A 16,002-nucleotide genomic window follows, 5' to 3' on the forward strand; every position below is an offset into this window, starting at 1 on the left:
GCCATTATATGTGTGTTATCTGTCTGTGTCTGATGCAAACACAGGTAAGGTGCCAATAAGTGCCATTATATGTGTGCTATCTGTCTGTGTCTGCTGCAAACACAGGTAAGGTGCCAATAAGTGCCATTATATGTGTGTTATCTGTCTGTGTCTGATGCAAACACATTTAAGGTGCCAATAAGAGCCATTATATGTGTGCTATCTGTCTGTGTCTGCTGCAAACACAGGTAAGGTGCCAATAAGTGCCATTATATGTTTGTTATCTGTCTGTGCCTGGTGCAAACACATTTAAGGTGCCAATAAGTGCCATTATATGTGTGTTATCTGTCTGTGTCTGATGCAAACACAGGTAAGGTGCCAATAAGTGCCATTATATGTGTGTTATCTGTCTGTGTCTGGTACAAACACAGGTAAGGTGCCAATAAGTGCCATTATATGTGTGTTATCTGTCTGTGTCTGGTGCAAACACAGGTAAGGTGCCAACAAGTGCCATTATATGTGTGTTATCTGTCTGTGTCTGGTGCAAACACAGGTAAGGTGCCAATAAGTGCCATTATATGTGTGTTATCTGTCTGTGTGTGCTGCAAACACAGGTAAGGTGCCAATAAGTGCCATTATATGTGTGTTATCTGTCTGTGTCTGATGCAAACACATTTAAGGTGCCAATAAGTGCCATTATATGTGTGTTATCTGTCTGTGTCTGGTGCAAACACAGGTAAGGTGCCAATAAGTGCCATTATATGTGTGTTATCTGTCTGTGTCTGGTGCAAACACAGGTAAGGTGCCAATAAGTGCCATTATATGTGTGTTATCTGTCTGTGTCTGATGCAAACACAGGTAAGGTGCCAACAAGTGCCATTATATGTGTGTTATCTGTCTGTGTCTGGTGCAAACACAGGTAAGGTGCCAATAAGTGCCATTATATGTGTGTTATCTGTCTGTGTCTGGTGCAAACACAGGTAAGGTGCCATTATATGTGTGTTATCTGTCTGTGTCTGGTGCAAACACAGGTAAGGTGCCAATAAGTGCCATTATATGTGTGTTATCTGTCTGTGTCTGCTGCAAACACAGGTAAGGTGCCAATAAGTGCCATTATATGTGTGTTATCTGTCTGTGTCTGATGCAAACACATTTAAGGTGCCAATAAGTGCCATTATATGTGTGTTATCTGTCTGTGTCTGGTGCAAACACAGGTAAGGTGCCAATAAGTGCCATTATATGTGTGTTATCTGTCTGTGTCTGGTGCAAACACAGGTAAGGTGCCAATAAGTGCCATTATATGTGTGTTATCTGTCTGTGTCTGATGCAAACACAGGTAAGGTGCCAACAAGTGCCATTATATGTGTGTTATCTGTCTGTGTCTGGTGCAAACACAGGTAAGGTGCCAATAAGTGCCATTATATGTGTGTTATCTGTCTGTGTCTGGTGCAAACACAGGTAAGGTGCCATTATATGTGTGTTATCTGTCTGTGTCTGGTGCAAACACAGGTAAGGTGCCAATAAGTGCCATTATATGTGTGTTATCTGTCTGTGTCTGCTGCAAACACAGGTAAGGTGCCAATAAGTGCCATTATATGTGTGTTATCTGTCTGTGCCTGGTGCAAACACAGTAAGGTGCCAATAAGTGCCATTATATGTGTGTTATCTGTCTGTGTCTGGTGCAAACACAGGTAAGGTGCCAATAAGTGCCATTATATGTGTGTTATCTGTCTGTGTCTGGTACAAACACAGGTAAGGTGCCAATAAGTGCCATTATATGTATGTTATCTGTCTATGTCTACTGCAAACACAGGTAAGGTGCCAATAAGTGCCATTATATGTGTGTTATCTGTCTGTGTCTGCTGCAAACACAGGTAAGGTGCCAATAAGTGCCATTATATGTGTGTTATCTGTCTGTGCCTGGTGCAAACACAGGTAAGGTGCCAATAAGTGCTATTATATGTGTGTTATCTGTCTGTGTCTGGTGCAAACACAGGTAAAGTGCCAATAAGTGCCATTATATGTGTTTTATCTGTCTGTGTCTGGTGCAAATACAGGTAAGGTGCCAATGAGAGCCATTATATGTATGTTATCTGTCTGTGTCTGGTGCAAACACAGGTAAGGTGCCAATAAGTGCCATTATATGTGTTTTATCTGTCTGTGTCTGGTGCAAACACAGGTAAGGTGCCAATAAGTGCCATTATATGTGTGTTATCTGTCTGTGTCTGATGCAAACACAGGTAAGGTGCCAATAAGTGCCATTATATGTGTGTTATCTGTCTGTGTCTGGTGCAAACACAGGTAAGGTGCCAATGAGAGCCATTATATGTGTGTTATCTGTCTGTGTCTGGTGCAAACACAGGTAAGGTGCCAATAAGTGTCATCATATGTGTGTTATCTGTCTGTGTCTGCTGCAAACACAGGTAAGGTGCCAATAAGTGCCATTATATGTGTGTTATATGTCTGTGTCTGCTGCAAACACAGGTAAGGTGCCAATAAGTGCCATTATATGTGTGTTATCTGTCTGTGTCTGCTGCAAACACAGGTAAGGTGCCAATAAGTACCATTATATGTGTGTTATTTGTCTGTGTCTGGTGCAAACACAGGTAAGGTGCCAATAAGTGCCATTATATGTGTGTTATCTGTCTGTGTCTGGTACAAACACAGGTAAGGTGCCAATAAGTGCCATTATATGTGTGTTATCTGTCTGTGTCTTGTGCAAACACAGGTAAAGTGCCAATAAGTGCCATTATATGTGTGTTATCTGTCTGTGTCTGGTGCAAACACAGGTAAAGTGCCAATAAGTGCCATTATATGTGTGTTATTTGTCTGTGTCTGGTGCAAACACAGGTAAGGTGCCAATAAGTGTCACTATAGGGTCAGACCACAGATCCTCGTCGCCAGCTGTTATGTTCTGTGTGTAGTCAGGATTAGAACATTCAGTTGTGTGCTGTTACCTTGTGTCTGATGTCTCTTGCACATATCATGACGACTCTGCAGCAGGTACTTTAGATAAACTTTTATTCAGCTACAACCACATGGCTTCTTCACTAACAGATTCATCAGTAAAACTAACATGGCTTCTGATGATGTCACAGAGACCCAGACACACCCAGAGGGTGTGGTGAGCTGAGCTTAAAGATGCAGCACTTCTAACATATAATTATGAGACAAGGTTAGTGCAAAGATACAGTAAAAGCTGCAGTAACCTAACAATAAATAAATACTTAAAAGGGACAGTCTACCAGAAAAATGTACAGTATTGTTTAAAAAGATAGATAATCCCTTTATAACTCATTAGCACGTTCTGCATAACTAACATGGTTATATTGATACACTTTTTACCTCTGTGATTACCTTGTATCTAAGCCTCTGCAGACTGCTCCTTATCTCAGTTATATTAATATACTTTTTACCTCTGTGATTACCTTGTATCTAAAGCCTCTGCAGACTGCTCCTTATCTCAGTTATATTAATATACTTTTTACCTCTGTGATTACCTTGTATCTAAGCCTCTGCAGACTGCTCCTTATCTCGGTTATATTAATATACTTTTTACCTCTGTGATTACCTTGTATCTAAGCCTCTTCTGACTGCTCCTTATCTCAGTTATATTAATATACTTTTTACCTCTGTGATTACCTTGTATCTAAGCCTCTGCAGACTGCTCCTTATCTCAGTTATATTAATATACTTTTTACCTCTGTGATTACCCTGTATCTAAGCCTCTGCAGACTGCCCCTTATCTCAGTTATATTAATATACTTTTTACCTCTGTGATTACCCTGTATCTAAGCCTCTTCTGACTGCCCCCTTATCTCTATTTACAGACTTGAATTTTAGCTTATCAGTGCTGACTAATGAATAACTCGATGAGAGTGAGCACAATATTATCTATATGGCACACATGAACTAGCACTGTCTAGCTGTGGAAAAATGGCTTATAAATCAATTTGAGCCTAACTAGGTTTAGCTTTCAATAAAGAATACCAAGAGAACAAAGCAAATGTGATGATAAAAGTAACCTCAAGCCCTACAAAGGGTGAAAAAAGGTACCTATATACCAAAGCCTTAAATGCCTGACATAATAGACAGCAAGATATGATATACCCATAAGTGAGTACCTACTAATAGCCTACATGCTAAGCAGGTGCCAATAACAACCCCCACACTTTACTGATAGGCACCTATACTACTGGCCTTACCATAAGCAGAAAGAACGGCTTACAGTAGATCCAGTACTGTACATGACAGCAGAGAATCTAAATATATAGAGTATAACGTTGCATTCACACGAGGAGGCTAAGGAACGGCCCCTTCAACCCCTGTGGCAGCCCTGTATACACACACTCATATTTATTATAGAATATAAGTTTATTACTGAAATAAATGTATAAAAAGGGGTTAAAAGGGATATGGTATATATCAAGGTGATTGACTTGGAATGGCTTATACGTGTATATATTTGTATGTATACATGTGTACATTTTACTTTCATCTGGTAATACGAGAGCAAGAATAGGATCGCTATTGATTTCACTTGAGCGCAGTTAGCGCTTAATATCGATAATATTTGTGTGCTCCACTTGTAATCTAGCTCCTTATAGAGTAATTTCCCTGTGAACTCCTTGATAAACGCAAAAAATACTATTTTGTCCCCTTATAAACATAGTTTAGCCCAAAGAAAAAGGAGAGAAACCTTAGTGCAGGTTTAATCTATTTATCAGCAATAGAAAGATGCAGCTGCTACCGCCAAGTGACTAGCGAGACCAACACCACCAGAGTCTCCTACCTGCTCCTCTTTGCACTTGACTTTGCTTTTCTGGAGTTTATAAGAATGAACTTCACGTGCAGGGATGACAGAGATCTGATACATATTCATCGCAGGTGCTTGTTTAGTAGTTCTCAATGGAAAGAAGCTTTGGTTTGCCCATTAGGAACAATGTCTTCTTCTGGAATAAAGAAATACACTTGGTTATTAGAGACCGCAGTCTTGTTATCTACCCTCCACTAAGTGTCTCCTTAAAAACAAAGTAAAGAGAAAATGGAGCTGCAGGTTTTGCTATGAATCATATTTTTAGGGCTGTCAGTGATTAAGAACCAAATTGTGAAACGCGTTGTGGTGATAGCTGTTCTTATGTTACTAGTTTGGTTATGAAAGTTTTTTTTTTTTTAAATTATTTTTTTATTGAAGTTAAAGCATATAACATCAAAACAAAGACTCGCCCTAAGGCAAAAGTTACAACAGAGAGAAAAATACATTGTCTATACAAAAGCATTATTGAGAAAATAATATGCATATTGAGCAAGTAAAAATACATTTCAAGTCTGGTTGTGAAGATAGACAATATCTTTGGCGAGAAAAAAAATAGAACTTCATTTTATATTATCAGCGTATGAACTCCACATTCTAGTAAAATATTATCTAAAACCAAAATATCAGCCTGTGGAGGTTTAATATAAGTATCAGCCACTCTTGGGCCGAGATATATAAAGGGAGGGGGATATTCAGCGGGTAAGCACCGCTATATGTATAGGTAAAGGGGGTGGGAGGGCGGAGCCATATATAAGTGTAAGTAGTATAAGGTACTAGGAGTGGGCCCGGGAGAGCACAAACATAGAGACTGTAGGCCAGGGAGCTAGATTGCTAAAAAGATAAATTAGATATGTCTTGGGAAATTTGTCTACTTAGGAGTGGGTAGTGGGGCGCAGTGGTATCTTAACTCTAGGTAGAATAACTAAATAGTGGCATAAGGCTACTCTGTTAATTATAACAGCATTATGCATATGACTAAGGAGTAGATCTGTTTGTAAATTATTTAGTGGGTATTATTAGGAGATAGGTATACCCCGCTATACTGGCATACATTAGAATTAGTAATAGCAAGAATACCGCCAAACCTCATAAATCCAGCAAGTGGTCAAGGTACCTCAAAGTGCTAATCCCTATCCTTAGCGGAGTACTACACTACAGCGGAAGCTAAGGTGATTGCTAGGCCATGCTGAGAATATGAATTAGGCAATCTAACCTTATCTGAAGATTTTATACCCTCCATAGACAAAGAGGACAATTAAGGGTGAGAGACCCAGGGCAAGTTGACTGAATAGAGCCTTAGATGATCAAACAAAATACCAATATGCTTGGTGAATAAACATGCTCTTGTGTGGCCTGCTAAAGAGCATGTAATAGATTATTAAAGGCATATAGAGTGGCGTTCTGGTAAGAAAACAGATCATGCTTAAGACAGAAAAGCTAACAAGGGACTAAGAATGTTATATGCTTGAGTCCTACTAATGGGTGTCATGTAAAAATTACAATACATAGCAATAACGGCATAAGGTTAAATATTAAGCAGCTAGAATTCTGACAGGTAGGAATAGATATCCAATATGTTCAGTGCAAGGCATCAAACTCAGCATTGTCAAAGAATAATATTATAAAATGGAAGGTTTATCTATAGATCTGACCATGGTAAATGATTTCAGCCTTCTTGCATAGAATTTCATATAGAGCTAACGGTTAGCTTATAGAGAATTAGCATAAATCAGAAGCTGACATTTACATTGCAAGGCGTCAAACTAGACAGGATTGGCTAAAGATAGAAAAACATATTAATGTTCATTAGCATATAGGACAAATAACAGTCATCAGGATTCATGCATGCTTTAGTCTATCACATATGTAAAACAACATATTATGAACTGTAATTGTACATATACAAAGTAGTTATATGAACCGTTGATTCGTTGCAACATATAGTTAAATATATAGTATTTAAGCAGATATGGCCTCAGCACGAATATGGTTAATAGGTAGCAAATGGAAAATGTATATATTGAGGATGAAAGTGCTCCTAAGGGCATAACAGAATAAACATTACTAAGGATTAACATTACATTGAAGATGCATACATCATGACCTAAAGACAGCAGGGGGCCACCTAAACGTCTAACTAGGAGTTAAAACAGACACACTGGCAACTTTAGCTGTACGTGAACTGTCCTGGTGTATACCCAGATGATGAGACAATAAAACCTAGTGTTCAGTCATAACATACTAACTGAAGCACCCAATGAAGAAGTTGGAGCATGTAGCATAGAGAACTATAACAACATATTGGGTGATAGATCTGATTAGTATACAATTATATAGTAGTTTTGTTGTGTTTTCTTCAAATTGCTAACTAATAAACTGATAAGATAACAACAATTAGGTATATTATATGTTACTCCCCTATAGCTATGGATCTGAAATAACCACAAATGCAGGCAAAAATACAGTAAATGCAAATGCAAACAATAGCAGTAAACAGGTTAATTTCTATAGTATATTATTAAATATAGCATATGCATGGGTTAACGATCCTGAACTGCTAAACTGCTAGGGGAACAGACATTAATACCACCAAAAATAAGACTGAAGGGCCTGCTTGAATGTCCAGCTGGTGGCCGTCTTAGCATATATACATAAGGTACAGTAGAATGTCTCAAATTCAATTGTATCCTGTTTGACAGCGAGCCGCGGTATCAAGACCACCATATCAGGAAAAAGATTGACGAAAGGAAGTCTCAAAAACCTTGTGGTTTCAACTGTCCCTGACCTCAGGGATCTCTGATGCTTTAGCCAACTCCTACCGCCTGTTTAGGTTTAAGGGTTACCTGACCGATGAGACTCCATTGTGATTCCATGGCCTCTGACAGATTAGGAGCACATCCCATCTCCCAGTCTATGCCTGCTTCTAATCTGCCCACCCGGTCTCCACTCTCTCCTGCAGCGGATGCCCTAGATGGTAGTGATATCATGCAGACAGATTCTGGCGGCGATATTCTCACTGAGTCTGGCCTAAGCTTACAAGACTTTACTTGACCGGGCTGAGGTGGGCTATCCTTTTGCAGATATCGTGCTATGTTTACTCCGCTCATTGCAGCGCACGTCGCTGAAGTCAGGTCTCCTTCATGTGCATGGCGTGGCCCAGACATCACTCTACGGTCAGTCTCAATATGCTGTGAATTGCGAGTTGCTCTAGGCAATGATAGTTGCACTGAAGGAGTCACAGGATCTGCAAGTGGTGAACCTTGTTCACAAATACCTGACTCCTCAGTGTGGGGATCACTTTCACGCTGTCTCCCGTGGTTCAGTAATTCGTCGAACTGAAGATGAGCGCCTTGTGTAGAAGGGGCCTGTAGTAGCACTGCTCTATTCTCCGCCATCTTGCTTGTAGCGCCGCCCGCTTGAGTGCCTGGGGTTCTAGATGTGATTGATTGCTGGGCAGCAGTCTTAGTCTCTTTTTTATGCGGCTGCGATATACACTTTAGTAGTGATAATATATCGTCAGCCAGGCTACGATAATGGTTCTCCAAAAGTTGCTGAGTCTTCAGCTCCCACAATTGCAGCGCTTCCATGTTAGCGCGACAGCTCGCCTCTGTGGCTGTTATTAATCACTGTTACCGCTTTAGGTTTCCTTTCAGATCAGGGATTCAGTAATTACCAGGTGGACTATAGTTTCTCACCCATCCGTATAGTTTAGGATAATGCTCAAAAGAAGCAGTTTATTGATAGTTTTTAGAATATGGCCCGGGAGCTCAATAGATATGCTTCTGGTTGCTTCGGCAGTTGGCTCCGCCCCCCCTGGTTATGAAAGTTTTAATGTTTGGTTAATAAAGTTTAAAGGGGCACTGAACCCAATTTTTTTCTTTCATGATTCAGATAGAGCAGCAAGTTTAAGCAACTTTCTAATTTACTCCTATTATCAATTTTTCTTCATTCTCTTGCTATCTTTATTTGAAAAGCAAGAATGTAAGTTTAGAAGCCGGCCCATTTTTGGTTCACAACCTGGGTTGTTATTGGTGATTGGATGTCATTTAGCCACCACCAATAAACAAATGCTGTCCAGGGTTCTGAACCCAAAATTGGCTGGCTCCTTAGCTTAGATGCCTTCTTTTTCAAATAAAGATAAGAGAACGAAGAAAATTTGATAAGAGGAGTAAATTAGAAAGTTGCTTAAAGATTTATGCTATATCTGAATCATGAAAGAAAAAATTTGGGTTTAGTATCCGTTTAACTTTTCAATTTTAGAAATATTTTTCGGTGTCAGCAGTCTATAGTTACTTGGTGCAGTGTTTATGAAATGTTAGGGTACCTGTACTGCTGACCCAGTGCCCAGGAACACTGTAACCTCATTGCTGCCACCTGTACTCACATCTGGGCTAGGTTTGCACATGCCATAGTATTCATAAGACAGCCATGTAATGGTTAGGAGTCAGTAAAGGATCTATATATAGACAAAGGGAAAAACAAACCTGCAGAAGTCAGAAGTAAAATATTAAGAGCTGTGGCTGTTTGGTTTGGGATTTGTTAAACATCACATTAAAGGGACTTGCTATAATATGGGGCTTATCTATCACGCTCCGTATGGAGCTTGAAGCCCATGAGCCTTCAGACTCGCCAGAAACACCAGTTATGAAGCTGCTCCATAACCTGTCCGCCTGCTCTGAGGAGGCAAACAGACATCACCGCAATTCAACCCGATCAAATACGATCAGGTTGATTGACACCCCCCAGCTAGCGGCCGATTGGCTGCAAATCTGCAGGGGGCGGCTTTGCACCAGCAGTTCACAAGAGCTGCTGGTGCAATGCTGAACGTGGAGAGCGAATTGCTCTCCATATTAAGCGATGTCGGACAGACACATAATAAATAGGCCCCATCGACTTTCAAACTAAAAGTGAATGTTCCCTAGGGGCAGAATTCTCACTGGCTGATAAGGGCAAGTCCCATAGCATTACTGGAGGATAGTAACACCCAGCAGCATAAAAAGGACCATAAAACATAGATTTTTCCAGGACAAAAGTAAACAACATGTGTAACTAGATGGATATACTGTCCCCATACCCAACGTGTACTGAAGCTCATCCAGCACTTCAATCTTTTTTCTCCAACCAGTTTATACGCAGCATAAACCACGCACTGACATTTGTACGCAGCATAAACAGCGCACTGACATTTATACGCAGCATAAACAGCGTACTAACATTTATACGCAGCATAAACAGCGCACTGACATTTATACGCAGCATAAACCACGCACTGACATTTGTACGCAGCATAAAGAGCGCACTGACATTTATACGCAGTATAAACAGCGTACTAACATTTATACGCAGCATAAACAGCGCACTGACATTTATACGCAGCATAAACAGCGCACTGACATTTATACGCAGTATAAACAGCGTACTAACATTTATACGCAGCATAAACAGCGCACTGACATTTGTACGCAGCATAAACAGCACACTGACATTTATACGCAGCATAAACAGCGCACTGACATTTATACGCAGCATAAACAGCGCACTGACATTTATACGCAGTATAAACAGCGTACTAACATTTATACACAGCATAAACCACGCACTGACATTTGTACGCAGCATAAACCGCGCACTGACATTTATACGCAGCATAAACAGCGCACTGACATTTATACGCAGCATAAACAGCGCACTGACATTTATACGCAGCATAAACCGCACACTGGCATTTATACGCAGCATAAACAGCGCACTGACATTTATACGCAGCATAAACAGCGCACTGACATTTATACGCAGCATAAACAGCGCACTGACATTTATACGCAGCATAAACAGCGCACTGACATTTATACGCAGCATAAACAGCGCACTGACATTTATACGCAGCATAAACAGCGGACTGACATTTATACGCAGCATAAACAGCGCACTGACATTTATACGCAGCATAAACAGTGCACTGACATTTATACGCAGCATAAACAGCGCACTGACATTTATACGCAGCATAAACAGCGCACTGACATTTATACGCAGTATAAACAGCGTACTAACATTTATACGCAGCATAAACCACGCACTGACATTTGTACGCAGCATAAACCACGCACTGACATTTGTACGCAGCATAAACAGCGCACTGACATTTATACGCAGTATAAACAGCGTACTAACATTTATACACAGCATAAACCACGCACTGACATTTGTACGCAGCATAAACCGCGCACTGACATTTATACGCAGCATAAACAGCGCACTGACATTTATACGCAGCATAAACAGCGCACTGACATTTATACGCAGCATAAACCGCACACTGGCATTTATACGCAGCATAAACAGCGCACTGACATTTATACGCAGCATAAACAGCGCACTGACATTTATACGCAGCATAAACAGCGCACTGACATTTATACGCAGCATAAACAGCGCACTGACATTTATACGCAGCATAAACAGCGCACTGACATTTATACGCAGCATAAACAGCGCACTGACATTTATACGCAGCATAAACAGCGGACTGACATTTATACGCAGCATAAACAGCGCACTGACATTTATACGCAGCATAAACAGTGCACTGACATTTATACGCAGCATAAACAGCGCACTGACATTTATACGCAGCATAAACAGCGCACTGACATTTATACGCAGTATAAACAGCGTACTAACATTTATACGCAGCATAAACCACGCACTGACATTTGTACGCAGCATAAACCACGCACTGACATTTGTACGCAGCATAAACAGCGCACTGACATTTATACGCAGCATAAACAGCGCGCTGACATTTATACGCAGCATAAACCGCACACTGGCATTTATACGCAGCATAAACAGCGTACTAACATTTATACGCAGTATAAACAGCGCACTGACATTTATACGCAGCATAAACAGAGCACTGACATTTATACGCAGCATAAACCGCGCACTGACATTTATACGCAGCATAAACAGCGCACTGACATTTATACGCAGCATAAACCGCGCACTGACATTTATACGCAGCATAAACCGCGCACTGACATTTATACATAGCATAAACCGCACACTGACATTTTTACGTAGCATAAACAGCGCACTGACATTTATATGCAGCATAAACCGCACACTGACATTTATACGCAGCATAAACTGCACACTGAGATTTATACGCAGCATAAACTGCTCACTGACATTTATACGCAGCATAAACTGCTCAATGACATTTATACGCAGCATAAACTGCTCACTGACATTTATACGCAGCATAACCCGCACACTGGCATTTATACGCAGTATAAACAGCGTACTAACATTTATACGCAGCATAAACTGCTCACTGACATTTATACGCAGCATAAACAGCGCACTGACATTTATACACAGTATAAAGAGCACACTAACATTTATAAGCAGCATAAACAGCGCACTGACATTTATACGCAGCATGAACATCGCACTGACATTTATACGCAGCATAAACAGTGCACTAACATTTATACGCAGCATAAACAGTGCACTAACATTTATACGCAGCATAAACATCGCACTGACATTTATACGCAGCATTAACAGCACACTGACATTTATACGCAGCATAAACAGCGCACTATCATCTATACGCAGCATAAACATAGCACTGACATTTATACACAGCATAAACAGCGCACTGACCTAATACACAGCATAAACAGCACACTGACATTTATACACAGTATAAAGAGCACACTAACATTTATAAGCAGCATAAACAGCGCACTGACATTTATACGCAGCATGAACATCGCACTGACATTTATACGCAGCATAAACAGTGCACTAACATTTATACGCAGCATAAACAGTGCACTAACATTTATACGCAGCATAAACATCGCACTGACATTTATACGCAGCATTAACAGCACACTGACATTTATACGCAGCATAAACAGCGCACTATCATCTATACGCAGCATAAACATAGCACTGACATTTATACACAGCATAAACAGCGCACTGACCTAATACACAGCATAAACAGCACACTGACATTTATACGCAGCATAAACAGCGCACTATCATCTATACGCAGCATAAACATCGGACTGACATTTATACGCAGCATAAACAGCACACTATCATCTATACACAGCATAAACATCGCACTGACATTTATACGCAGCATAAACATCGCACTGACATTTATACGCAGCATAAACAGCACACTAAAATTTATATGCAGCATAAACATCGCACTGACATTTATACGCAGCATTAACAGCGCACTGACATTTATACGCAGAACAAACAGCACACTAACATTTATACGCAGCATAAACACGCTCTGACATTTATACGCAGAATAAACAGCGCATTAACGTTTATATGCAGCATAAAATTCTCACTGACATTTTTACGTAGCATAAACAGCGCACTGACATTTATACACAGTATGAATAGCGCACTGACATTTATACGCAGCATAAACTGCTCACTGACATTTATACACAGAATAAACAGCGCACTGACATTTATACGCAGCATAAACTACTCACTGACATTTATAAACAGTGCACTGACATTTATACACAGCATAAACCACACACTGACATTTATACGCAGCATAAACAGCGCATTGACATTTATACGCAGCATAAACCGCACACTGACATTTATATGCAGCATAAACAGCGCACTAAACATAGATTTTTCCAGGACAAAAGTAAACAACATGTGTAACTAGATGGATATACTGTCCCCATACCCAACGTGTACTGAAGCTCATCCAGCACTTCAATCTTTTTTCTCCAACCAGTTTATACGCAGCATAAACCGCACAGACATTTATATGCAGCATAAACAGCGCACTGACATTTATACGCAGCATAAACAGCACACTAAAATTTATACACAGCATAAATAGCGATTGACATTTATACGCAGAACAAACAGCGCACTAACATTTATACGCAGCATAAACACACTCTGACATTTATACACAGAATAAACAGCGCACTAACGTTTATACGCAGCATAAAATGCTCATTGACATTTATACGCAGCATAAACAGCGCACTGACATTTATACACAGTATGAACAGCACACTGACATTTATACGCAGCATAAACTGCTCACTGACATTTATACTCAGTATAAACAGTGCACTGCCATTTATATGCAGCATAAATAGCGGACTAACATTTATACGCAGCACACAGACATTTATATGCAGCATAAACATCACACTGAAATCATTTATATGCAGCATAAACAGCACACTGACATTTATACGCAGAATAAACAGCGCACTAACATTTATACGCAGCATAAACATCACACTGACATTTATACGCAGAATAAACATCGCACTAAAATTTATATGCAGCATAAACAGCACACTGACATTTATATGCAGCATAAACAGCGCACTGACATTTATGTGCAGCAGGAGATCATGTAGTAGATCCCTATGAAGACCAAACTCCATATATGGAACAGAACATGCCCCAAAAGAGCAGACTGCTCTCCTTTACAGGATAAAAAACACCTGTTCCAACCTCCTGCACACAGGACAGGACAACGACCCTCCAGAGAGAGGACCCCCCCAATCCATAGAAGGATCAACTACGCCCCCAAAGGGAAGAGCATATATAAGAACAGCGCACATGCTCACAAGATATGAGCCCTAGTCTGATGAAAACAAAAGCCGAATGAAAATCATCCAGACGACCTGATGAACACAGAAAGAACTCCCCCTGAAGGGGAGCATACATCGTTCAAAGGACAAGGCAAGCCATAAGGAGCGTAAGTGAAGGGAAAATCAGCTGCAGCTGGATTCAAACTCCCAACCCTCTGGTTGCTAGGTGGCTAAGCTATCTACCGGACCAATAGAGGTTGCCATCCAAAAGCGCACAAAAAACCTGGCCAAGCTGCTAAACAAGCCAGTCCGTAGGCCCTAACCTATGTCCCCTGGAAAAACTGGATTGCTCTGAGCCAGCCACAGGATCTAAGGCACCGGAACAAAAACTATAGGCCCTGGCCCCAGAATTGTTTAAAACAAAACAACACCCCAGGGAACACAAATACCTTGTCTGAAGGAATCAGACCTCACAGGGGAATAACCGGACTAACCCCGAAAACGGGAACAAGACTCACTCATAAATCCCAACACAAACGTAAGAGAACACCCCTTGCAGGAGTCCAACATGCCAAAAAGGAGCTAGGGCATGACAGAAGTGCGCCAAGACTCTAGAAACCAAGGGAGAACACCGAGGACAAAGTCACCCGAAGAGCGAGTAGAACAAAAGGCTAGTCTCCATATCTTCCTCAGAGTATATAACCAGAGGACCACACCCAAGGAAAAAGAATGCAGCGCATCCCAAACCCCGGTTAAAAAAAAACCTAAGCAAAGCTCGGAGAAGGAGACAACACAGCCTAACGTCCCTGATAGGGAAACAACAAACTCCTGAAAGTAGCAAAAAGTTACGCGGCTCTCCCCATAAAGCGGTCAAAACCGCTAAGGGGAAACGGACAAACTCCAGAAATCTCGACCCGAAGGAAGAGAACATCAAAAGGAACAAGACCGAAAAGGACAATTCCAAAGAGCTCCTGAAAAACTGCCTGAAACCAGCGGCAAGGAGGCCCTAAGACCTCCAAACCTCTAACCCACGTGGGGAAGGAAAAACTCTAATTTCCGACGAGAAATCGGAAACAACTGAGTGTGTCGCAGCGGAACTACACAGAGTCCCAGTCGACCAGCCTAAAAGGCAAATAAGGACTGAACCAATCCACCATGCCTCACTGACCCTCAGGTCCTCTCAGATGCTTAGCTAAAACTTGTAAAATAAAAACAAGAATAACACAAATAATAATGTGAAGCACTCGGCGCCCTTACCGGACCAGCCAGGCAGAACAGGCGCCACTTGTCTGAAAAAAAGGCCGCAAAACAGAAGGATCTGAACCCAATCAGGACCAGCCTGAAACCAAGGATCAGTACTGTCAAGGCCACATATAGTCATTCCCAGAGATGGAGAGATAAACAACAGACAAACATAGGACCATACACCAGAACAAACGTCCGTAGAAGTAAACTGTGCGATCAAAAATCGCGAGCATCGATTCCGGAAAAAAAATTCCTGAAGGAAATATATAATAAACCTGAGCTCAAACCAAATAAACAATCATCCTAACCGGATTAAAATAAAGGGTAAGGCAACCCGTAGGT

At 40.9% G+C, this 16,002-nt stretch overlaps 1 protein-coding gene across 1 annotated transcript in view; it reads right to left on the reverse strand.

Moving 5' to 3' along the window:
* Positions 1-16,002, reverse strand: part of LOC128639756 (E3 ubiquitin-protein ligase MARCHF8) — a 441,938-nt gene that overhangs the window by 201,779 nt on the left and 224,157 nt on the right. Inside the window, exon 3 of the mRNA XM_053691882.1 lies at positions 4,772-4,931. Within this exon, the coding sequence (XP_053547857.1) occupies positions 4,772-4,861 (90 nt within the window). The 5' untranslated portion in view covers positions 4,862-4,931. The remainder of the gene's footprint in view (positions 1-4,771; positions 4,932-16,002) is intronic.

The sequence above is a fragment of the Bombina bombina genome, chromosome 9 (assembly GCF_027579735.1).
Source record: "Bombina bombina isolate aBomBom1 chromosome 9, aBomBom1.pri, whole genome shotgun sequence".
In the NCBI taxonomy this organism is placed as follows: Eukaryota; Metazoa; Chordata; class Amphibia; order Anura; family Bombinatoridae; genus Bombina; species Bombina bombina.